We start from the raw sequence: 25,432 nt of genomic DNA on the forward strand, positions 1-25,432 counted from the left end.
GGGAAGGGTTTAACAATTGGATCCTGGAAGGGTTTCCGTGGGATAACGATGGGATCTATGAAGGATTTAACAATGGGATCTGGGAAGGGCTTCCATGGGATAGCAATGGGATCTGGGAAGGGTTTCCATGGAGTAACGATGGGATCTGGGAAGGGTTTAACAATGGGATCTGGGAAGGGTTTCCGTGGAGTAACAATGGGATTTGGGAGGGGTTTCCATGGAATAGCAATGGGATCTGGGAAGGGTTTTCATGGAGTAACGATGGGATCTAGGAAAGGTTTCCATGGGATAACAGTGGGATCTGGGAAGGGTTTAACAATGGGATCTGGGGAGGGTTTCCATAAAATAATGATGGGATCTGGGAAGGGTTTCCATGGGATAACAGTGGGATCTGGGAAGGGTTTCTATGGAATAACAATGGAATCTTGGAAGGGTTTAAAAATGGGATCTGGGAGGGGTTTCCATGGAATAGCAATGGGATCTGGGAAGGGTTTCCATGGAATAGCGATGGGATCTGGGAAGGGTTTCCACGGGATAACAGTGGGATCTGGGAAGGGTTTAACAATGGGATCTGTGAAGGGCTTCCATGGAGTAACGATGGGATCTGGGAAGGGTTTCCATGGGATAACGATGGGATCCTCGAAGGGTTTCTGCGGAATAACGATGGGGTCTGGGAAGGGTTTCCATGGGATAACGATGGGATGTGGGAAGGGTTTCCATGGGATAACAGTGGAATGTGGAGCAAGCGCGGCCCCTCCCATCTCCCGCGCTGCTGGAGGAGCCGCTGAGCGGATTTTGCTCCCATGTTTTCCCCTATTTCCCTCTCCCCGCCTCTTTCCTTTCCCGTTGGGGCGGCAGTCCAGGGTAATCCAGGATCACTGAGGATAACTCCGGGCTGTCCGTGCCCAGCCCCGGCGCCGCGCGTTCCCGGCCGTGTGCGGGGACTCCTCCCGCGGGATGCAATTCCCGGAGCCGGGGATGGGATGCCCAGCAGAGGGCACGGACAGCCCGGGAATGGGCCGGGAGAGCATCCACAGCCCCCAGGGCTGGGAAAAGGGGCTGGGAAAAGGGGCTGGGAAAGGCTCTGCGGTGGGGCCGTGCCCGTCCCCTGTGCTGGCACTGCTGGGGCACCGCCTGCCAGGAGAGCCCTGCAGGGGCTGGAGCGTGTCCAGGGCAGGGAACGGAGCCCCAGGAGAGGCTGAGGAGCTGGGAAAGGGGCTGAGCCTGGAGAAAAGGAGGCTCAGGGGGGACCTGGTGGCTCCGCACAACTCCCGGATAGGAGGGGACAGCCGGGGGGGGGTCGGGCTCTGCTCCCAGGGAACAGGGACAGGACAAGGGGAAATGGCCTCGGGCTGGGCCAGGGCAGGCTCCGGTGGGACAGCAGCAGGAATTTCCCCAGGGAAAGGCTGCTCAGGCCTTGGCAGTGCCCAGGGAGCTTTGGGCTGCCCATCCCTGGAGGGATTTCAAAGAATTCTTCATTCCCTCAACCCTTCCAATAAGTAGAGGCAAACCTTTGCCGTGAGATTTGTTATTCCATGCAGGGAGAGAAAGAACGCAGAAACTGTTTATTAGAAACCGTTTATTAGAAACTGTTTATTAGAAACCATTTATTTGAATGTTGGTTGGTAGATGTGAGCAGGAGGTGAGTGTCCTTCAGTGCTGGGTGTGGACATGGGAAAGGCTGGGAGCTTGCTGAAGAAGGGATCTCAGAATTCGGTGGGTTTTGTGAAATTTATAAAAATCACAGAATCCTGGATTTACTGGGGTTGGTGAGACCATTGAATCCAACCATCCCCAGCACTGCCAGGGCCACCGCTGCCCCCTGTCCCCAAATGTCACACCCACAGGGCTTTGAATCCCTCCAGGGATGGGACAGCCCATTCCAGGGAGGAGTTGTTCCCGGTTCCCTGCTGCAGCTCTGCAGGGAGCTCAAAATCCCGTCTAAATCCCCCTTTTCCAGCTTAAAGCCGTTCCCTGCGTCCTCTCCCTCCCAGATCCCGAGGAATCCCTCAAATCTGTGGGAGGGAGATGAACAAATTCAGAGGGAGATAAACGAGGACGTTTGCAGCGTGTGAAGATCTAATTTAGGGGAAATCAAGGGGGGTTTAAAGTTTGGAGTAATCCCGACTGTGTGCAGCATTTCAATTCTCTCGGGGGTCAGGGAGTGATATAAAATCAAATCGTGATTTTCACAGGAGTTCAAAGGAACTAAAAGGAAGGGGGGGTGTGGAATGAGATGAGCTTTAAGGTCCCTTCCAACACAAACCATTCCAGGATTTGGAGTGTTGGGAATCCCAGGGATCCGGGGGCTGTTGGATGAGCTGCTCCCCAGGACCTCCACGCAATTCTGCTGCTTGGCAGGATGGAGCTCTTAGCTAAAGAAACAAAACTCCCAGAACCTGGAAGGAATCGGGCCGCACCTCCAGGGCAGGGGCAGGTGGGACAGCAGGAGGGATGAATTCCTTTGCTGTTAATGGCACTAATTGCCAGTAATTGCCCGGTAGTGATGGTTATCTGCCGGAACTGAGGCTGGGACTCGTGGCCCGGGCTCCCGCTTGAGCCACCGTTCATCTGAATTTTAATTTGAATGTCCCTTGAGACCTGTCCAGCCTCCTCGCTTTGGAGTGTTGGGCAGGAGCAGTAATGAACTGCACAGGAGTCATTAGCCGGGGGGGTTAATTAGTTACACTGCCCTGGGCTGTCAGCGGAGCCGCCAGGTGATGCCGAGCTCCCCTCACGGCGGAATCCTGGGATTTTAGGGTTGGCAAAGACCATCCCCGGGGTTCCCGTGTCACTGCTGGGAGCCCGGGCGGTGCAGTGTCACCTTCAGACTTTATTTTGGGAGTCAGCGTGGCATTTAAACCCCGTCTGGGGGCAGGTGCCCGTTCCTGTGGGCGTGGCAGGAATTCCAGCATCCCCAAGGATCCAGGATCACCGTGAGGTCCCTGAGCACGGCTGCGGGAGCTGTGAAAGGGGATGAAGTCACTCCCGCCTGGCCCGACACCGGCCCACCTGGGCTTTGCCCGTGCAGGACAGAAAATCGGGAAGTGACTGTTCCTCCGCTCAGAGCCGCCGCTCTGTGCTCAGACAGGGAGTGTAAAAATCCCTTCGTGGGATGGGATGGCCCCTGGGCTTCGTTCCCGAGGGAGCCCCCAGGTAATCGGTTTATTCCCTAGTCTCACATCGCTTGGTTCAAACTTCCAGTTTCCATTGTTGGAGCCCTCTGGAGCCTCCCAGAACTCCGTGCCCCGGTGCTGCTTTCCCAGGAACGCTGCTGCAACCCCGGGGGTGTCTGCCTGCTGCGCCCTTTCCAGCCCTGCTGTTGCTTCTCACCCCTCTCCCCGGGTGCCCCCTGCCCTCCCCAGGCCTCACCCGGCTGCTGTCGTTGTTCCCCACCCCAGAAATCGCCGGCCAAGAAGCTGAGCCACGCCATCAGCAGATCGCTGGGCTGCGTGCCCAGCCGGGACCCGCCCCGGCCGCTCTTCCCGGAGCAGCCCGAGAAGCCCCTGGACCTGGCCCACATCGTGTGAGTACCCCTGAGCCCCCCTGGACCCCTAAACCTCCTCCTGAACCCCCCTGAACCCCCCCAGACCTCCTCCTGAACCTCCTCCTGAGCCCCTGGACCTGGCTCACATCGTGTGAGTACCCCTGAGCCCCCCTGGACCCCTAAACCTCCTCCTGAACCCCCCAGACCTCCTCCTGAACCTCCTCCTGACCCCCCTGAACCTCCTGAACCTCCTCCTGGAGCCCTGGACCTGGCCCACATCATGTGAGCACCCCTGGACCCCTAAACCTCCTCCTGAACCCCCTCCTGACCCCCCTGAACCTCCTCCACATCGTGTGAGTACCCCTGAGCCCCCCTGGACCCCTAAACCTCCTCCTGACCCCCCTGAACCTCCTGAACCTCCTCCTGAGCCCCTGGACCTGGCCCACATCGTGTGAGCACCCCTGAAGCCCCTTGAACCCCCGAACCTCCTCCTGGAATCCCTGATCCCCCTCCTGTACCTCCCCCACATGGTGTGAGTACCCCCTCGTGAAAAACGAGGTTCACTTTCTTGGTAAAATTTAGAAGTTTAATAACAATGAAAAGAGACGATTAGGAGACAGACAAGCAAAACCGGTTAAGGGCTGGGTGGCTGCAGTTGGGCCAGGCAGCCCATCCTAACTCAGAAAACATTCTTTAAATGTCCCACTTTGTCACTTGTTCACAAGACCCCGGGGCGTTATCCAGACATTCCTCGGAGTTTGGAAATTCTCTGGGTTTAACCCCCCCAGCCTGCCCCCACCTCACCAACGGGACATTTTATTCCTCCTGGTAGATAAATCCCTTGGTGGCACCTCTTGGTGGTCTCGTGTCCCCTTCTCTGGGAACAGAGAATGGGTAAATTCCTCCCCTGGAGCTCTGGTCAGTGTCACCTTCACCTGGATAAAATAATCCAGGAATCCTTTCCCTTCCCTGGGTTATATGAACAAAGGCAGTCTTTATTTTAACACCGTGCTATAGCCTAAGAAATATAAATATATCTAAATATTCATCACCATTTCTGGGTTTCATTAACAGCAGGAATAAAAGAAACTATATTACTACAGCAAAGTTTTCCAACATTACACATATTCGTTTTAATGTTTGGGAAAAGCCAAGTTTGTCGTATTTAGGACAGCCTGAGCCCCCTCCTGGGCACTGGGAGCAGCCCTGGCCTGGCACTGCTGGTTTCTCCAGGCTGTGTTAGAAATGTTCCTCCGGAGAACGCCCTGTGCTTGTGCGAGGATCTCAGAGGGGTTGGGCCAGGCCCGGCTGTGTCCTGCCTGCAGCTCTGGCACGTCCCTGTCCCCACCGGGGCCACCCCTCAGCCCTCCCTGCCTTGGCTCAGCCTCTGTGTCCCCGTTCCTGTAAATGAAATCACACCAACGGACCCGTGGCGGGCGCTTCGCAGCTCCTGGCGCTGCCCTGTGTCCTCTCTCCGTGGCGTTGTTGTCACCCCTGCTGTTGTCACCTCACTGGGGAGCTGCTGGGATGGTTTGGGTGGGAAAACCTCGGCACTGGCGTCGGTTTGAGCAGCCTGGGCTCACTCTGCTTCCCCACTCAAATGTAAAAAACCGACAAAGACCCAAACAAACTGGAGTGGGTCTCCAAATGAAACCTCAGTGTCCTACGGAGGCTGGAGGAAAACTCTCCCCACCAGTAGGGCAGGGAGGAGGAGCAGCACTGGGATGTAACTCCAGGAGAAGGGAGCCCTCCCATTTCCAGGAGCCTCCTCTGGGTTTATCTGAGCCCCCTCAGCAGCAGATCCCTCTGGGAGAGGATCCCCTGGTGTGCACAGCCGAGGGTGTCCCTTCCCCTGTGCCCATCCCAGGCCGGCAGGCCCCGATGGTTCCATTGACTGGCCTCTTCTGCTCACTCCCTTTAACAGTGTGGCATTCCTAAAGGAAAAGCTGGAGGCTAAATTGCCCCAACGCTGCACAGGTGAGACCTGCGGAGCTGTGCGTAGTTGTGGCTTTCCTGGTGTAGAGCTCCAGACCTCCCGTCCAGCCTGGAGCTGGTTCCTGCGCCAGTTCCTGCTGAGCCCTGCTTTGCTCTGTGTTGTCCCCTCCAGTCCTTGCCTCCCCGAGGATCCCCAGCTCTCCCAGAGCTTGCTTTGGTGCCATGTGATTCCACGGAATAGAAATTCTCTGCTTTCCTTGGGGACTCCGATGGGAGAGAACTTGGGGGTCAGTGCTGCTGCTGCTCGGGTCAGAGCTGGAGTCGGTTCTCCTCAGGAATTGCTCCACGTTTCCGGAGAAATGGCTCATCAGAGCCCGAGGACAGGGCTGTGCATTGTCCCCAGCATTGCCTGTTCCTTCCCTGCACTTCACTGCCTTTCCTGCCCAGCCTGGAACTGCTTTTCCTTCTGATCCATCTCTGCCTTTCCCTCCTGATCCATCTCTGCCTTTCCCTTCTGATCCATCTCTGCCTTTCCCTCCTGATCCATCTCTGCCTTTCCCTTCCTGATCCATCTCTGCCTTTCCCTCCTGATCCATCTCTGCCTTTTCCTTCTGATCCATCTCTGCCTTTTCCTTCCCAGCCTGTTCCCATGCCCAGGCACTGTTGGGTGGCAGATGCTCAGGTCAGGTGTCAGGGGGGCAGGAGGTGCCAGGGGGCTGCAGGACGCTCAGGGCAGGATTCCGGGAGCACAGCTGGAATGGATGGTCCTGGGAATGTGCAGGGGGGGAGGCAGGGCTGGGCACCTCCTACAGAGACAAGGACAGGGCTGGACACCTTCTGCAGGGACATGGGGACATGTCACACCTCCTGCAGGGCCGGGGACATGGGGACAGGGCTGGACAGCTCCTGCAGGGCCAAGGACATGGGGACAGGGCTGGACAGCTCCTGCAGGGCCAAGGACATGGGGACAGGGCTGGACAGCTCCTGCAGGGCCGGGGACATGGGGACAGGGCTGGACAGCTCCTGCAGGGCCAAGGACATGGGGACAGGGCTGGACAGCTCCTGCAGGGCCAAGGACATGGGGACAGGGCTGGACAGCTCCTGCAGGGCCAAGGACATGGGGACAGGGCTGGACAGCTCCTGCAGGGCCGGGGACATGGGGACAGGGCTGGACAGCTCCTGCAGGGCCAAGGACATGGGGACAGGGCTGGACAGCTCCTGCAGGGCCAAGGACATGGGGACAGGGCTGGACAGCTCCTGCAGGGCCGGGGACATGGGGACAGGGCTGGACAGCTCCTGCAGGGCCGGGGACATGGGGACAGGGCTGGACAGCTCCTGCAGGGCCAAGGACATGGGGACAGGGCTGGACAGCTCCTGCAGGGCCAAGGACATGGGGACAGGGCTGGACAGCTCCTGCAGGGCCGGGGACATGGGGACAGGGCTGGACAGCTCCTGCAGGGCCGGAGACATGGGGACAGGGCTGGACAGCTCCTGCAGGGCCGGAGACATGGGGACAGGGCTGGACAGCTCCTGCAGGGCCGGGGACATGGGGACAGGGCTGGACAGCTCCTGCAGGGCCAAGGACATGGGGACAGGGCTGGACAGCTCCTGCAGGGCCAAGGACATGGGGACAGGGCTGGACAGCTCCTGCAGGGCCGGGGACATGGGGACAGGGCTGGACAGCTCCTGCAGGGCCGGAGACATGGGGACAGGGCTGGACAGCTCCTGCAGGGCCAAGGACATGGGGACAGGGCTGGACAGCTCCTGCAGGGCCAAGGACATGGGGACAGGGCTGGACAGCTCCTGCAGGGCCAGGGACATGGGGACAGGGCTGGACAGCTCCTGCAGGGCCAAGGACATGGGGACAGGGCTGGACAGCTCCTGCAGGGCCAAGGACATTGGGACAGGGCTGGACAGCTCCTGCAGGGCCAGGGACATGGGGACAGGGCTGGACAGCTCCTGCAGGGCCGGGGCCAGCTGCCCAGACACTCCTGGCCGTATCTCGGCAGCTCAGAGACATCTGCTCTGTGCTGACAGCTTTAATTAAACGTGAAGACCAAACTGCCGTGAGGAGCCAGAGGATGAGGAAACGGGGCCTGATGGTCCAAGGTCAGCCCTGGGAACACCTGGGACGTGGTGCAGGGGATTTATATCCAGCCCCAAATCACGTGGAGGTCACAGGGACAGAACAAACCCACGGGGGTTTGTCTAAGGGACACGAGGCCTTTGTGCTCCTGGGACACTGCTGAAACACCGAAAATCACAATAAACCCCCTCCCCTGGGTTTTAGGGCCGAGAGGGGCTGTCGCCAGGGGAGGTTTTCTGATGGAGCTCGGCTCCAAACGGGAATTGCTGCACGCCCCAGAGAGTCACTCCTGGGCCGTCGGGGAGCAGGCCTTGCTTGTGTTTGGTGTGGAGGAATCCGCACCTACAAATAAATCCTGGGGGAGAGACTCGGGCAAAGCCGAGATCTGCTCCAGCTGAGCAAAAAAAGAATGGAAATCCGAGTGACTGGGGGCAGTTGAACAATGCTTGGCCAAAGGGTCCAGGGAAAATGGGGGGAAAAAGAATAAACAAAGCAACCGGCTGTGCTCTTTGAGGGAGGATGTGAACAGTGAGCTGGGAGTTGTTGGTGTCGATTCCAGGCTGTGGTTTGGCGGAGGGGCAGCGAGGGTGCCCTGAGCTGCTGGGGAGGGACTCGCCTTCCCCTGGGGCTGGAGCGTGTCCAGGGCAGGGAACGGAGCCCCAGGAGAGGCTGAGGAGCTGGGAAAGGGGCTGAGCCTGGAGAAAAGGAGGCTCAGGGGGGACCTGGTGGCTCTGCACAACTCCCGGACAGGAGGGGACAGCCAGGGGGGTGGATTTGGGATCTGCTCCCAGGGAACAGGAACAGGACAAGGGGAAATGGCCTCGGGCTGGGCCAGGGCAGGCTCCGGTGGGACAGCAGCAGGAATTTCCCCAGGGAAAGGCTGCTCAGCCTTGGCAGGGCCCGGGGAGCTTTGGAGTGTCCCGGGAATTCCTGGATGTGGCGCTCGGTGACAAGGTGGGGTCAGGATGGACCGGATGCTGTCGGGGGATCTTCTCCATCCCCGGCGATTTGGGGGTTCTGTGTGGTGAGCCCGGATTGCCCCGTGTGTGTCTCCAGTGCCGGCGGCTCTGGGAGCTCAGCTCCCAGCTCAGGCTCTGCTGTTCCGTCTGGGAGCGCTGGGGAGGGCTGGAAGCGGATCCCGGTGTTGTCGCCGCCCGGGGCCGGCCGGGGCCAGCTGTGACACAGCAGCTGGAGAGCCGGGCAGCGAAAGCTCATTTCAATTCGGCTGAGCCGGCAGTAAAGAGGAGCCGGCGGAGTCCGGGCTGGGGTCACCCTCAACCCCGGCGGGTTCATTTGCGTTAATGACCTGGGGCTGCTGCCGTCAGGTGTTAATTAGCGCTTCGGAAGGTTGAGGAGACAGTGAAGGAAGCCCCAGGCAGGCAGGCAGGCAGGAGATGGGCAGGTTTGGGACAAGATCAGCTCCAAGGCCCCCTCCCGGCCCATCCATCCTGGGATTCGGGTATCCCATGGAGATGCGCCCATCCCCTCGGCCCCCGTGCAGCTGCAGAAGGAGCCCTGCCGAGTTCGGTGCCGTTCTCCCTCCCTCCCACCGGCGGAGGGGGAGTGTAAAACAGAGGCGAGGGAGGAAATGTTGGGATCGGAGCCCGCGGACGGGAAAACGCGCTGGGAGCGGCTCGGCGGAGGTGGCGGCCCGCAGGTGGCTGCAGGTGCGTTCCCGGGGGGATTTGGGGCACCGGGATGGAGCCAGCAGGATCAGCAGGAGAGGCTCCCTTTGGAGCTGGCATCCTGCCTGCAAAGCCCTGGGCGAGGACCGAAGGGCCGGGGACGGTTCAGGGGCTGGAAATGAGTTTGGGGCTGGGGCAGCTGCCCAGCCGAGGCCTCGGGGAGCGCAGGTGGAGCCCCCGGGGGCAAAGGGACGCTCGGGCAGCTGGAAGAATGCCGATCCTGGAGGAATTCAGCGTCACCCCGGACCTCCGGCCGATGGGCTTAGCAGGGAACAGGGAGCGGGAGCTGGAGGGAGACACCTTCCGGGGAACGGATGGGAAACGTGGAAATCCGAGAATCCCGGAGCGCTTTGGGATGGAAGGAGCTGAAATGCCCCCCAGTGCCACGGGCAGGGACACCTCCCGCTGTCCCAGTGCCCAGCCCGGCCTCGGGCACTGCCACAGCTGCTCCAGGCAAGGAAACAGGATGTTTTGAATGGTGAAGGTCAAGGAAATAATCGTTAGAATCTCTTACCCACGTGGTGCTGGGGTCGCCCCCACTGAGCCTTGAACACCAGGGCAGGAGTGGTTTTACATCCAGGATTTGAATTAAAATGAGCTCAGAACTGCAGTCAGGCTGACGTTGCCTGCGAGATGGAGGCTCCCTTATCTCGGTGTTCCTCCCTGCTTCGGGAGATAGGAAAAATGCGGACGAAAAATAAACGTTACTGGAGCCTCCGAGCCGGGGATTTTGCTGGAGCCCTGGAGTTACATCCCTGAGGGAACCAGGGGTTTGCTTCCCTCGCATTTCCAGGAACGAGTGAGTGTTTCTGCACCTTCACCTGCATTCCTGCAGCCGGGCTGGGCCAGTACCAGCCAAAAAAAATGGAAATTCTGCGATTTCCTGATCTCCCTGAATCCTGCTGCTCTGCTCCCAGGGAACAGGGACAGGACAAGGGGAAATGGCCTCGGGCTGGGCCAGGGCAGGCTCCGGTGGGACAGCAGCAGGAATTTCCCCAGGGAAAGGCTGCTCAGGCCTTGGCAGTGCCTGGGGAGCTTTGGGCTGCCCATCCCTGGAGAAATCCCTGGATGTGGCGCTCGGTGACAAGGTGGGGATCGGGCACAGCTGGGACTCCGTGGGCTGGGAGGGATTTTCCTTTCCAGGGATCCTGTGTCCAGGTGGGAGTTTTCTGGCTGTTGGAGACCAATCCCATGCAAATGCTGTTTGGGTTCAGGTGTGAGGTGACTGCGCAGAGCTCCAGGCTGCCCTTGCCCTGCAGTGCCGGGGGGTGTGGTGGACAGCGAGGGTACCTGGACGTTGTGTGAGTTTGCTGAAGCAGAGGTGGTGCTGGCATGGGGCACTTTTTTGGGGAGGAATCATTGAAACAGCTCCATCGCCTCCGTGGGGTTTTGGGGTGTGACCCTGGAGCCACCTCATGCCAACTCCTGATATTAAATCCTGGGTTTTGAAGCGTTGTGGGGGTGGCGCAGACACGCTGTGGCAGGGACAGGTGGGATCTTGGGCAGGGATTGTCCCCTGGCAGGGTGGGCAGGTGGATCCCTGGCAGTGCCCAGGGCCGGGCTGGACATTGGGACAGTGGGAGGTGTCCCTGCCCATGGCGGGAGCAAACCCTGTGTTTGGCTTTTCTGGGAGCGTTTTTTGTGCTGTTCAGTGCAGAGATGGGGCAGGAGCAGGAACAGGAGCAGGGTCAGGAGGTGGAGCAGGAACTGCAGCAGGATCAGAAGCAGGAGCAGGGTCAGGAACTGCAGCTGGAGCAGGATCAGGATCAGAAGGAGGAGCAGGATCAGGAGCTGCTGTTCCTGCTGTACTGCTGGAGCAGGAACAGGAGCAGGATCCGGAGCAGGATCAGGAGCAGGATCAGAAGCAGAATCAGGATCAGCGTCAGTATCAGGATCAGAATCAGGAACAGGAGCAGGATCAGAAACAGGATAAGGAAAAGGATCAGAATCAGGAAAAGAATCAGAATCAGGATCAGAAACAGGAGCAGGAGCAGAATCAGAATCAGGAGCAGGAGCAGAATCAGGAACAGGATCAGAAGCAAGAGCAGGATCAGGATCAGAATCAGGAAAAGGATCAGAATCAGGATCAGGAACAGGATCAGAAGCAGGATCAGGATCAGAAACAGAATCAGGAACAGGAGCAGGATCAGAATCAGAAGCAGGAAAAGGATCAGAAGCAGGAAAAGGATCAGAATCAGGAACAGGATCAGAAGCAGGATCAGGATCAGGAGCAGGATCAGAATCAGGAACAGGAGCAGGATCAGAATCAGGAACAGAATCAGGATCAGAAACAGGAGCAGGATCAGGATCAGGATGAGAATCAGGATCAGGATCAGGATCAGGAAAAGGATCAGAATCAGGATTAGGAGCAGGATCAGCAACAGGATCAGGAGCAGGATCAGAATCAGGAACAGGATCAGAATCAGGAAAAGGATCAGAATCAGGATCAGAAACAGGGTCAGGAGCAGGGTCAGAATCAGGAACAGGAGCAGGGTCAGAATCAGGAACAGGATCAGAAGCAGGATCAGGAAAAGGATCAGAATCAGGATCAGAAACAGGAGCAGGATCAGGATCAGGAGCTGCTGTTGCTGCCGTGCTGTCCCTGCCTGAGCAGACCTTGGCAGCGCTCTGAGCTCCTCTCCTGTTTCCATGGCAGGCCCTGGGCACCTCACGGGGAAGGAGGGATCTCTGCTGCTGCGGCCTGGGGGAGCCCTGGGACTCTGGGACAGTTATTGGGATATTTATCGGGACATTGGGATTGATATTGGGACATTGGCATTGATATTGGGATATTTATTTGGATATTAGAGATATTTATGGGGATATTGGGGTATTTATGGAGCTGTTGTGATATTTATTGGGATTGATAGCGGGATTGATATTCAGATTGATATTGGGATATTTAATGGGATATTGGGATACTGGGATGTTTATTGGGATATTTATTGGGATTGATATTGGGATATTGGGATTGATATTGGGATATTAGGATTGATATTGGGATTGATACTGGGATAGATACTGGGATATTAAGGATATTTAATGGGACATTGGGATACTGGGACGTTTATTGGGATATTTATTGGGATTGATATTGGGATATTGGGATAGATATTGGGATATTAGGATTGATATTAGGATATTTCGATTGATACTGGGATGTTTATTGGGATATTAGGGATACTTAATGGGATACTGGGATATTGGGATATTTGTGGGGATATTGGGGTATCACCCGGAAGGAACAGGGCCCCCCCATTGCTGGGCTTTAATTCCGTGGGGGTTTATTTTGAATAAATCCCGTTAGTTGGTGGATCTTGCCACGATCCTTTCCTGGTGCCACGAGTGCTGCTGGGGGACTGGGTGACATCAGGAGCTCCAGGAGTGGCCAGGATTGATTTAACAACCATCACAACCAAGGGAGGTTGTAACTTGTCCTCTTCAGTGCCATAAATCCTCTGGAAATGTCCCTGCCCACGGAAGGGGCTTGGAGTGAGGGGGGTCTTCAAGGTCCCCTCCAACCCAACATTCCTGGGCCTGGGTGAATCTGTTATCCAGACTTCTCCCTGAAATCCAGACTTCTCCCTGAAATCCAAACTCCCTGAAGTTCAAACTCCCTGAAGTTCAAACTCCATGAAATCCAAACTCCCTGAAATTCAAACTTCCTGATGTTGGTCTTTAGACAAACCTAAGGAACTTCTCAGAGCTGGAGGAGGTGGCTGGGATTTGGCCTGAAGCCCGGCTTTTCCTCCCCTAAAGCCCGGCTTTTCCTCCCGGCTTTTCCTCCCCTAAAGCCCGGCTTTTCCTCCCCTAAAGCCCAGCTTTTCCTCCCCTAAAGCCCGGCTTTTCCTCCCGGCTTTTCCTCCCCTAAAGCCCGGCTTTTCCTCCTGGCTTTTCCTCCCCTAAAGCCCGGCTTTTCCTCCCCTAAAGTCCAGCTTTTCCTCGCCTAAAGCCTGGCTTTTCCTCCTGGCTTTTCCTCCCCTAAAGCCCGGCTTTTCCTCCCGGCTTTTCCTCCCCTAAAGCCTGGCTTTTCCTCCTGGCTTTTCCTCCCCTAAAGCCCGGCTTTTCCTCCCGGCTTTTCCTCGCCTAAAGCCTGGCTTTTCCTCCCGGCTTTTCCTCCCCTAAAGCCCGGCTTTTCCTCCCGGCTTTTCCTCCCCTGAAGCCCGGCTTTTCCTCCTGGCTTTTCCTCCCCTAAAGCCCGACTTTCCCTCCCGGCTTTTCCTCCCCTAAAGCCCGGCTCTTTCTCCCCTGAAGCCCGGCTTTTCCAGCTCTCTTTGCTGTGGTCACAGTTCTCTTGATGAATACTGGGGCTTGGGAGAGTCAGTTTTGTGCTTTTAGGTTAATTTATTTTCTGTATTTCTATATTTCTATATAAATGTTTAATATTTAAACAAAACCTATTTATTTTAACTTATTCCAGGGGGAGGATGGAGGGAAATAGAAACGGGTGGTCAGGCACAGGTTGGACTCAATGAGCCTGGGGGTCTTTCCCAAGCTGAGTCATTCCGTAATCCTTTTCCTTTTCCTTTTTCTTTTCCTTTTTCTTTTTCTTTTCCTTTTCCTTTTTCTTTTTTATTTTCTTTTTTCTTTTTCTTTTCTTCTCCCCTTTTCCTATTCCTTTTCCTTTTTTTCTCTTTCTTTTTCATTTTCTTTTTCCTTTTCTTCTTTTTCCTTTTCTTCTTTTTCCTTTTCTTCTTTTTCCTTTTCTTCTTTTTCCTTTTCTTTTTCCTTTTCTTTTTCCTTTTCTTCCCTTCCCTTTCCGTTTCTCTTTCCCTTTCCCTTCTTCCTTCCTCCTCCTCGCCCCCGGCAGCTGTGAGCTGTTACCTCCTCTCTCCAACAGAGCAACACAGGGAAGATTTTTTAAAACACCTTTAAGAAACGGAAAACTTTAAAAAGCATTTTAAAAAAACCTTAAAAAAAAGAAAAAGAAAAAAAAATGAAAAAATTTGGAAAAAATTGGGAAAAAAATGAAAAAAAAATTTTAAAAAAAATTAAAATTATGACATTCCCGAAGACTTTCAGAGCCCCTCGGCTGCTGTTGAGGCGGTCTCGGGGACGCGCTCCCGATGCGCGGGCACGCGGCGGCCCCGTTGCCGTGGAGACGGCGCGGGCGCGTTCCCGGGATGGAGCCGCGGGCCGGGATGAGCGGGAGCGGGCACCGCGCAGGTTGGTGCTGCGGGCCTGGCCTGGCCACGCTGGCCCCTCCTGTCCCCCCTGTCCCCCCCCGTCCCCTCCTGTCCCCCCTGTCCCCCCTGTCCTCTCCCTGTCCTCTCCGGTCCCCACTGTCCCTCCCTGTCCTCACGGTCCCCACTGTCTCCTCTGTCCCCTCCGGTCCCCCCCGTCCTCTCTGTCCCCTCCGGTCCCTCCTGTCCCCTCCCTGTCCCCCCCTGTCCCTCCCATCCCCCCTGTCCCCTCCCGTCCCCCCCGTCCCCTCTGTCCCCTCCGGTCCCTCCTGTCCCCCTGTCCCCTCCCGTCCCCTCCTGTCCCCTCTGTCCCCTCCCGTCCCCTCTGTCCCCTCCTGTCCCTCCCATCCCCTCCTGTCCCTCCCATCCCCCCTGTCCCCACTGTCCCCTCCCGTCCCCTCTGTCCCCTCCGGTCCCTCCTGTCCTCTCCCTGTCCCCCCCTGTCCCTCCCATCCCCCCTGTCCCCTCCGGTCCCCCCCCGTCCCCTCTGTCCCCTCCGGTCCCCCCCCGTCCCCTCTGTCCCCTCCTGTCCCTCCCATCCCCTCCTGTCCCCTCCCGTCCCCCCCTGTCCCCACTGTCCCCTCCTGTCCCTCCCACTCGGGTTCGGGTCCCGGGAGCTGCGGGAGCGGCTCCGGCTGCTGGAACAGCCGCGGAACAGCTTTGTAGGGTCGGCTGTGAGAGCTGTGTAGGGTCGGCTCCCCGAGCTCTGTAGGATCGGCTGTGAGAGCTTTGTAGGATCGGCTGTGAGAGTTTTATAGGATCGGCTGTGAGAGCTGTGTACGATCGGCTCCGAGAGCTCTGTAGGATCGGCTCCGGGAGCGTTGTAGGATCGGCTGTGAGAGCTCTGTAGGATTGGCTCCCGGGAGCGTTGTAGGACCGGCTCCGAGCTCCTTAGGGTCGGCTCCGGGAGCGTTGTAGGATCGGCTCTAAAAGCTTTGTAGGATCGGCTCTCAGAGCTGTGTAGGATCGGCTTTAAAAGCTTTGTAGGATCGGCTCTCAGAGATGTGTAGGATCGGCTCTCAGAGCTGTGTAGGGTCGGCTCCGGGAGCGTTGTAGGACCGGCTCCGAGCTCCTTAGGGTCGGCTCCGGGAGCGTTGTAGGATCGGCTCTAAAAGCTTTGTAGGATCGGCTCTCAGAGCTGTGTAGGGTCGGCTCCGGGAGCGTTGTAGGATCGGCTCTCAGAGCTGTGTAGGGTCGGCTCCGGGAGCGTTGTAGGATCGGCTCTCAGAGCTGTGTAGGGTCGGCTCCGGGAGCGTTGTAGGATCGGCTCCGAGCTCCTTGGGGTCGGCTCTCAGAGCTGTGTAGGGTCGGCTCCGGGAGCGTTGTAGGATCGGCTCCGAGCTCCTTGGGGTCGGCTCCGGCGGCTGCAGCAGGCTCAGCTCGCACAGGAGCAGGAGCAGCCGGCACGGACGGAGGAGCCGTCGGCAAAGGGACGCAGGGAGAGGATGAGGGGCTGCCCGGGGGGGACGAAGGCTCGGCTGGGGCCGGGCTGGGCTCGGCCTCTGCCCCAAACGTTCCCTTTTCCCGTTCGGGCCCGAGCCGTCCTGTGCATCCGCCCCCGTCCCCGCGGGATTCCCCGTGCCGGGAAAACCGACCCGCGAGCGCCTGAGGTTGGTGTCCCACAGGGAGACACGGGAGTCCTGTGACTTTATTCCGATCAAGGGAGAGGCCGTGGGGCGTTCCCCCGGGCTCTCTCCGATCCTGGAGGATGAAAACCTCCAATTTATCCCAATTTCCCGGCTGCATTTCCCTCGCTCTTTCCCCACTGGCTGAGGTTACAGATCTCCCGGAGTGCCCAATACCTAAAACCCCCCTTTAATGAATAAACCCCCCTTTTAAATTTTTAATCCTCAGGGAATTTGTGGCTTTCCCCCCATTGTTTCTTTCACCTTCCGACATCCAGTTTCATTTCTCAGCCAGGCCACGGCTTGTTTGTAAAGGCAGGTATCTCCTTTCCCGTTTGGAAAGACAAATCCCTCATCGCTCTCGCCCGGGGAAGGGTTGGACACATCCCAGAAGGGATCAGGGCACGGGAACCTCTGCCCAGGAGCTGCTGCTCCGTTCCCCAGCTGGAAGAAACAGCTGGAAAAACAGCTGGAGACGCTCCCTGCCCCGCTGGGGATGTGGCACTCCCAGGAACTGGCTGTTGGATCAAAGGCAGCGGAGCTTTGCTGGGAAAACTGCTCAGAAGCTCCGGGGTCTGTCCTGATCATCAGCAGGTGCTGCCGGAGTCCCCAGGGGTTGATTTTCCTCCCGAAATCCCAATTGCCTGTTTGTATCCTGGGCTTCGCGATTGTTCTTGAGCTCCCCGTTAATTTGTTTCTGCCCACCTGAACAGTCACCTTCAACTCTTTTTATAATTACTACAAACCCTGTGAGACGACATCAAGCATCGAGATTTGCCGTTCCTGCTGCTCACGTCCCCTCAGTTTGCAGTTTTCCAGAGGATTAATCCCTGAGTCTCCGGCTCGGGGAGCAGGCAGGTACAGAGGCACCGTCAGATCCCGACACGTTGGAAACTTTTCCCTTTGGCAAAAAAAAAAAAAAAAAAAAAAAAGAAAAAAAGAAAAGAAAAACAACCGAGGCTGCTATTTTGGGATGAGACGTTTTTCAACCTACGTGGGTGGTGGATTCCAGGTTGGTTGTGATTTGGTTTTGTTTTTTTTTTTTCCTGCCTCCTTTGTGGGGGATGGATTTGGGCTCCTGAGGGAGCTGGGGAAGGGAACGGAGCCCCAGGAGGGGCTGAGGAGCTGGGCAAGGGGCTGAGCCTGGAGAAAAGGAGGCTCAGGGGGGACCTGGTGGCTCTGCACAACTCCCGGACAGGAGGGGACAGCCAGGGGGGGTCGGGCTCTGCTCCCAGGGAACAGGGACAGGACAAGGGGAAATGGCCTCGGGCTGGGCCAGGGCAGGCTCCGGTGGGACAGCAGCAGGAATTTCCCCAGGGAAAGGCTGCTCAGGCCTTGGAAGGGCCCGGGGAGCTTTGGGCTGCCCATCCCTGGAGGTGTCCCGGGAATTCCTGCAGGTGGAATTGGACAGCATGGACTCTGGGAGCTCTCCCCCACCCTCGGGGATTGTGGATTCTGGCAGTGCCCGGTGGGAGCAGCGAGCGCATCCCTCATCCCCCCGGTGAACCAAGTGCAGGAATTGTTTCTCCCAGCGATAAATCCGCCCCAGTCCCGTATCTCCGGGTGGCTTTTCCTGGGAGAGCTGCTGCCGGGATTCGCCCTGGGGCGAGGTGATGGTGTTCCCTGAGTTCCCCATCGCGGGGGAGCTGCCGCTGCCGCCTCGGCATCGCCGCGTTTGCCCTTGCTGCTCCCATTGCAGGAGCGCCGGCTGCTATTTTTAACAAACTCGCCGAGGTTTTCTTTCCTCACAAATGCTCTCGTCAGGCAGCTGCTGGCAGGTGCGTTGTGCTCCGAGGGGCACAGGGGCCCTGCGGGGAGTGCTCAGCGCCCTCCTGGAGCCCCTCAAACTCTTCCTCCCAGCTGCAGGCAATAATCAATATTAATTAATCATAAATTAAATATTAACTATTCCATCCCCGGGGAGTGTTCAAACCCCGCCGGTGTGGGGGTCATGGCTGGAACCGGAACTCCTGCAGGAGGGGCTGGAGGGACAGTTTGGGGCTGCGGGGGCTTTGTCACCTCTCTGCCTCCCCAGGGACACCAGGAGCACCTTTCCCTCCTCAGGCTTGTTGCCTTTGCAGAATGAATTCGCCTGGGAATTCGGGTGGCCCCGATTTTCAGGGGAGGGGTTTGGTTTGTTCGTGGCTCAGAGAAGAAAGCCCCAGCAGCCGCGGGCTGCTCTGTGCTGGGCTTTAAACAGACTTTTCATCGAGCAGGAGGGGGAACAAACAACAAATCGGGTATTTTTGCTGCGGTTTGGGGGGATTTCACTGGATACTTTGACACACTTTTTATTGAGCGGGAGGAGGAACAAACAACAATTTTGTTATTTTTGCTGCAGTATTTTGCAGCAGGAGTAGTTTTTTTACTGAGCAGGAGGAGTAACAGGTGACAAATCCCCCTTTTTGCTGCAGTTTTTGGGGGATTTCACTGGATTCTTTAAACACACTTTTTATTGAGCAGGAGGAGTAACAGATTTGTTATTTTTGCTCCAGTTTTTTGGGGATTCTACTGAATACTTTAAACAGACTCATTTTATTGAGCAGGAGGAGGAACAAATAACAAATCTGGTATTTTTGCTGCAATATTTTGCAGCAGGAGTAGTTTTTTACTGAGAAGGAGTAACAGGTGACAAATCCCCCTTTTTGCTGCAGTTTTTGGGGGGATTTCACTGGGTACTTTAAACACTCTTTTTATTGAGCAGGAGGAGTAACAAATTTGTTATTTTTGCTCCAGTTTTTTGGGGATTCCACTGGATACTTTAAACAGACTCTTTTTATTGAGCAGGAGGAGGAACAAACAACAAATCTGTTATTTTTGCTGCAGTTTTTTGGGGGGATTTCAACTGGATACTTTAAACAGACTTTTTATTGAGCGGGAGGAGGAACAAACAACAATTTTGTTATTTTTGCTGCAGTATTTTGCAGCAGGAGTAGTTTTTTATGGAGCAGGAGGAGTAACAGGTGACAAATCCCCACTTTTTGCTGCAGTTTTTGGGGGATTTCACTGGATTCTTTAAACACTTTATTGAGCGGGAGGAGTAACAGATCTGTTATTTTTGCTCCAGTTTTTTGGGGATTCTACTGAATACTTTAAACAGACTCTTTTTATTGAGCGGGAGGAGGAACAAACAACAAATCTGGTATTTTTGCTGCAGTTTTTAGGGGATTTCGCTGGATACTTTAAACACACTTTTTATTGAGCAGGAGGAGGAACAGATTTGTTGGTTTTGCTGCAGTTTTTTGGGGGGGATTCCACTGGATACTTTAAACAGACTTTTTATTGAGTGGGAGGAGGAATAAACAACAATTTTGTTATTTTTGCTGCAGTATTTTGCAGCAGGAGTAGGTTTTTACTGAGCAGGAGGAGTAACAGGTGACAAATCCCCCTTTTTGCTGCAGTTTTTGGGGGATTTCACTGGATTCTTTAAACACTTTATTGAGCGGGAGGAGTAACAGATCTGTTATTTTTGCTCCAGTTTTTTGGGGATTCTACTGAATACTTTAAACAGACTCATTTTATTGAGCGGGAGGAGGAACAAATAACAAATCTGGTATTTTTGCTGCAGTTTTTAGGGGATTTCACTGGATACTTTAAACACTCTTTTTATTGAGCAGGAGGAGTAACAAATTTGTTATTTTTGCTCCAGTTTTTTGGGGATTCCACTGGATACTTTAAACACTCTTTTTATTGAGCAGGAGGAGGAACAAACAACAAATCTGTTATTTTTGTTGCAGTTTTTTGGGGAGATTTCAACTGGATACTTTAAACAGACTTTTTATTGAGTGGGAGGAGGAACAAACAACAATTTTGTTATTTTTGCTGCAGTATTTTGAAGCGGGAGGAGTAGTTTTTTACTGAGCAGGAGGAGTAACAGGTGACAAATCCCCCTTTTTGCTGCAGTTTTTGGGGGATTTCACTGGGGGGTCTCAGGGGTGATGTCTGAGCTCAGCTGGCTCCGAGTGCTGCTCTCCCTGGATCCCAGGGAGGGAAAAGAAGCCCTTGAGCTGGGAATTCCATCCCCACCCTGCCAGGGAACAATTCCTGCCCCAAATCCCACCTAAATCTCCCCTTTTCCAGCTTCAAGCCATTCCCTGTGTCCTGTCCCTCCATCCCTTGTCCCCAGCCCCTCTCCAGCTCTCCTGGAGCCCCTTTAGGTCCTGGAAGATGCTCTGAGCTCTCCCTGGAGCTTCTCCTCTCCAGGTGAGCAGCCCTGGCTCTCCCAGCCTGGCTCCAGGAGAGCAAAACATGAAAATCTACTTTGCTCTAAGTTGGTTTTAACTAAGAAAAAAAAAAAAAAAACCAAAAAAAACCCAACTCTCTAAACTTTTTTCTTTTTCTCAAAATTCTTTAAACCTACTCCAGACTAAAAAATTTTTAAAAACCCCCAAACCACCAAACCCTTACACCTGCAGCCCACCAAAGCCTAGACTTTGACATTTCCCAACACCACCAAAGATACTAAAACTAATAAAAAACTAAAAAACTAAAAAACTAAAAAAAAAACCAAAAAAAACAAAAAAAAAACCAAAAAAACCACAAAAAAACCCCACCCCAAACTAAAACGTTCTCAATTTGCCATCTCAGCTCCGTGGCCTCCTCTGGGCTCTCTCCAGCAGCTCCAGGTCCTGCTGATGGGGTTGTTTTTGATCTGAAAGTGCAGAAATTCAGTGTGAAACACTCCAGAGTGGCTGCAGCAGCTCGGCCCTGCGGTGCTCCCACCGCGGCAGCTCCTTGCTGGGTTTCCTCGTGTGGGGAGAGAGCGGAAAACAGAGGGAAACTTGGAATTCTCTGCCACAGGGAAGAAGGGGCTTTCCTCCTGTCTAAATCCAAGCCCGTGGGGTTTCCTGCTGGGAGTTTCCCCCCCCCGCTCGTGTTTTTGGGTGAAGAAAACCCACCTGCACCGGTGTTATTCCCGTACACTGGAATTCCTGCAGGTATTCCTCAACTCCGCCTTCATGGGCTGCCTCCTCACAGATACCGGAGCTCAGCAGAGACCAGGAGATTTCTTTCCGTTCCAGCCGAGTGGGAGATGCCGGCAGGAATTCAGGGGTTTGTGGAAGAGCCGTGAAGGTTCCGGCCGGTTTGGGATGACGGTTCGATGAGTGGGAAGGATGTTTGTCCATCTCTCGGTGCTTCCTCTGCCTGCTCCCTGAGCTGTCTCTGATTTTCAACTTCCAGCCGCAGCTGTGGCTCCTGAAATGGGCTCCCGCACCTTCCGGGGGGAGAATTTTCCCCTAAAATCCATCCCAAATCCCCTTGGCCCGTCCCTCTGTCCTGTCCCTGTCCCGGAGGAGCTGCCGCGCCTGGGAAACTCCGATTTCCCAACACGAATTCCAATGTCCGTCCTTCCTGGTTCGTCCCCTCTTTTGGGGAAGGATAATTCCACTCCAGCTTCTCCGTGACTCTTATTGTTCCTTTTTCAGCTCTTGCGGGTTTTTTTGTTTCTTTTTTCCAGCGGGCTTTTCCTCTCCTTTTCCTGGAGAGGAGCAGAGAATCGATCCTTGTCCCTGGAGGAGGGAGGGAGATGTTCCTTAGATTGGGAAAACAAAGAGCCGCGCGTTTGGCTTTGGTGTGTGATAAACCGGCACAAAAGGAGCTGCTCCTTCATTTCCACCTTGCTCCGGGGCGGTTTGTGATAAGGGAACAGCGTGTCCCCGAAACAGCGCGGGGAGTTTGTCCGGGAGGGACGGGGAGCACCGGGAACTCTGAGCGTCCAGGGCTGGATTTGGGGATTTGGGGCAGGAATCGTTCCCCGGTGTTAGGGATGATCAGCCGCCCATGCAAATATTAAAGGATTTGTGTTAGCCATTTCCAAAATCAATTTGAGAAAGCCACAATAAACCTGGACGGAATCCGTGGAACGCGGGGTGGGCAGGGGAGCAGCAGCAGCGGCGCGTCCAACCTTGCCCACACCATGTGGGGTTTTACAGTTTTCCTGCCCGGAGGCAATGTCCCTTGGAACTCCGAGTATTCTCGTATTTCTTTATTCCCGAGTGAGCCTTTGGAGAGTCCAAACTTTGGGTGACGGTTGATAAATTTACCGCGTGCAGTGCTTTGCTCGCGAATTCGCACGCTGCGTCGATGACGTTGGGACGGGAGAAGCTGGGGGTGGCCCTGGCAGTGTCCCCAGGCCAGGCTGGACATCGGGACAGCGCGCGGTGTCCCTGCCCTGCTCCCGGAGCTCCCGGCCCGCCGCGAGTTTTCCGTGGTTCCGTGCGTCTGCGGTGCTTCGGGGGAACCTCAGGAGGTGCTGGAGTTCCGGTCCTGGGGACACGAGGTCCTGCGCGGGGCCGGCCTGGGCAGGAGGAGGAGGAGGAGGAGGATGGGGATGGGGATGGGGATGGGGATGGGGACGGGGAGCACCCAGAGCTCCGCGGGATCGCGTCACCCGGCATTGCTGAGGGCGGGAGGCAGCTCCGGGGGTTCGGGAATCGTCGCTCACACCGTGGTGTTCTGCTCCCTGCCCCTGCTGCTGACCGCTGTCCTGCTGACCACTGTCCTTCTGACCATTGTCCTGCTGACCGCTGCCCTGCTGACCACTGTCCTGCTGACCATTCCCACACTGACCATTCCCCACTGACCATTCCCACACTGACCATTCCCCACTGACCATTCCCACAATGACCATTCCCCACTGACCATTCCCCACTGACCATTCCCCACTGACCATCCCCCACTGACCATTCCCACACTGACCATTTCCCCACTGACCATTCCCCACTGACCATTCCCCACTGACCATTCCCCACTGACCATTCCGCACTGACCATTCCCACAATGACCATTCCCACAATGACCATCCCCCACTGACCATCCCCCACTGACCATTCCCCACTGACCATTCCGCACTGACCATTCCGCACTGACCATTCCGCACTGACTATTCCCACTCTGACCATTCCCCACTGACCATTCCCACACTGACCATTCCCACACTGACCATTCCCCACTGACTATTCCCCACTGACCATTCCGCACTGACCATTCCGCACTGACCATTCCCCACTGACCATTCCCCACTGACCATTCCGCACTGACCATTCCCCACTGACCATTCCCCACTGACCATTCCCCACTGACCATTCCCCACTGACCATTCCCCACTGTCCATTCCCACACTGACCATTCCCCCACTGACCATTCCCCACTGACCATCCCACACTGACCATTCCCCACTGACCATTCCCACACTGACCATTCCCCACTGACCATTCCCCACTGACCATTCCCCACTGACCATTCCCCCACTGACCATTCCCCTCTGACCATTCCTCACTGACCATTCCGCACTGACCATTCCCACACTGACCATTCCCCCACTGACCATTCCCCACTGACCATTCCCACACTGACCATTCCCACACTGACCATTCCCCACTGACTATTCCCCACTGACCATTCCGCACTGACCATTCCGCACTGACCATTCCCCACTGACCATCCCCCACTGACCATTCCCACACTGACCATTCCCACACTGACCATTCCCCACTGACCATTCCGCACTGACCATTCCCCACTGACCATTCCCCACTGACCATTCCCCACTGACCATTCCCCACTGACCATTCCCACACTGACCATTCCCCCACTGACCATTCCCCACTGACCATCCCACACTGACCATTCCCCACTGACCATTCCCACACTGACCATTCCCCACTGACCATTCCCCACTGACCATTCCCCACTGACCATTCCCCCACTGACCATTCCCCTCTGACCATTCCCACACTGACCTTTCCCCAGTGACCATTCCCACACTGACCATTCCCCTCTGACCATTCCTCACTGACCATTCCCCTCTGACCATTCCTCACTGACCATTCCCCTCTGCCCATTGTCCTGAGGATCTCAGGCGCAGTAATCCCTCCTGGGTCGCCGTATCCGGGATATTTCCATTTCAATCCTCATTTCAGCCGGAACAATCCCGCTGTGAATATTTCTCGCTCTTCCCAGGCTGTTCTTTCTCGGCTCCCAGGCCGTCCTGGACGGTCACACCCGGCCCCGTCCCTTTTTTGTCCCTTTGTGCGCAGAACTTTTGGGCGGGGAGGTTGCGCTGCCCTCCAGGCTCACCCAGATCATCACTCTGCTCCAGGGCTCCGGAGTTGTGCTGCCCCATCCATAATTCGGGTTTTCTCCTCGTTCTGTTCCGTGGTTATACCAGGGGTCATCCCGACCGACATTTCCCAAAGATTTTCCCCAAAAACCTGGATCAGAGATTTTCCCGGGGGAGGCTTTGCTGGGTGTGATCAGAGGTGGGATCCTGGAATTGCTGCAGGTGGGAAAGAGCCCCGAGGCCATCGAGCCCCACCTTGGACCTTCAGCTGGGAATCTTCTGGCCAGGAGTTCCTGGGCTTTGCCTGGTCCCTGCTGGGATGGGCTGAGCTGGGAATCTGGGATATTGGTGGGGACTGGGGCAGGAGGAGCTGTGGGAACGTCCGTCCTCCCGGTGAAGTCTCTCAGCCACATCGTTTCGGGGTGAAATGTTGGGTTTGGAGGAACAGTAATTATTTTTTTTAATAATAATTTAGGAGTTAATTATTTTAGATAATTATTTTCAGGGCAAGCCTGCCCTGCAAGAGGATGGGAAGGGATTTTTTTCCCCCTCAAATCCCGGCCGGAGAAGGAGGCAGGAATTCCTCCAGGGAGCGCATCCTCTGTGCTTCCAGGTGTTTGGCACTGTCTCAGTGCTTGGCTGGTTCCCTGAAAACTGGGATGGGCCGAGCTGGGGCTCTGAAGGCCATTCCTGGTGTCCAGGGGGGAGCAGCATCCCGGGAATATCCGGAGAGCCAGGCTGGGACGGGCTCAGACCCTCCTCAGGTGTCCTGGGGAGCGGCTCCTGCTGCTGCTCCTTCCTGACACGGCCACGGCACACGGGGACGGGCTTTTCCCAGGGCTGGGGAGGTTCCTTTGGGATTTCTGCTCCCCCACAGGATCCCCGTGTGTGCTGGGTTGTTTTCCTGCTCTCTGGCAGGATCCCTGTGTGTGCTGGGTTATTTTCCTGCTCTCTGACAGGATCCCTGTGTGTGCAGGTTATTTTTCCTGCTCTCTGGCAGGATCCCTGTGTGTGCTGGGTTATTTTCCTGCTCTCTGACAGGATCCCTGTGTGTGCTGGGTTGTTTTCCTGCTCTCTGACAGGATCCCTGTGTGTGCTGGGTTATTTTTCCTGCTCTCTGACAGGATCCCTGTGTGTGCAGGGTTATTTTTCCTGCTCTCTGACAGGATCCCTGTGTGTGCAGGTTTATTTTTCCTGCTCTCTGACAGGATCCCTGTGTGTGCTGGGTTGTTTTCCTGCTCTCTGGCAGGATCCCTGTGTGTGCTGGGTTATTTTCCTGCTCTCTGACAGGATCCCTGTGTGTACAGGTTTATTTTTCCTGCTCTCTGACAGGATCCCTGTGTGTGCTGGATTGTTTTCCTGCTCTCTG

At 55.8% G+C, this 25,432-nt stretch overlaps 1 protein-coding gene across 4 annotated transcripts in view; it reads left to right on the forward strand.

Annotated features, from left to right (window-relative positions):
* Window positions 1-25,432, forward strand: part of DTNB (dystrobrevin beta) — a 159,247-nt gene that overhangs the window by 41,667 nt on the left and 92,148 nt on the right. For all 4 annotated transcript variants that reach the window (XM_066180189.1, XM_066180191.1, XM_066180192.1 and 1 more), the window contains exon 10: window positions 3,402-3,526. In XM_066180189.1, the coding sequence (XP_066036286.1) occupies window positions 3,402-3,526 (125 nt within the window). The remainder of the gene's footprint in view (window positions 1-3,401; window positions 3,527-25,432) is intronic.

The sequence above is a fragment of the Chamaea fasciata genome, unplaced genomic scaffold, assembly GCF_029207755.1.
Source record: "Chamaea fasciata isolate MVZ Bird 193981 ecotype frontalis unplaced genomic scaffold, bChaFas1.0.hap1 SCAF_3, whole genome shotgun sequence".
Taxonomy (NCBI): Eukaryota; Metazoa; Chordata; class Aves; order Passeriformes; family Sylviidae; genus Chamaea; species Chamaea fasciata.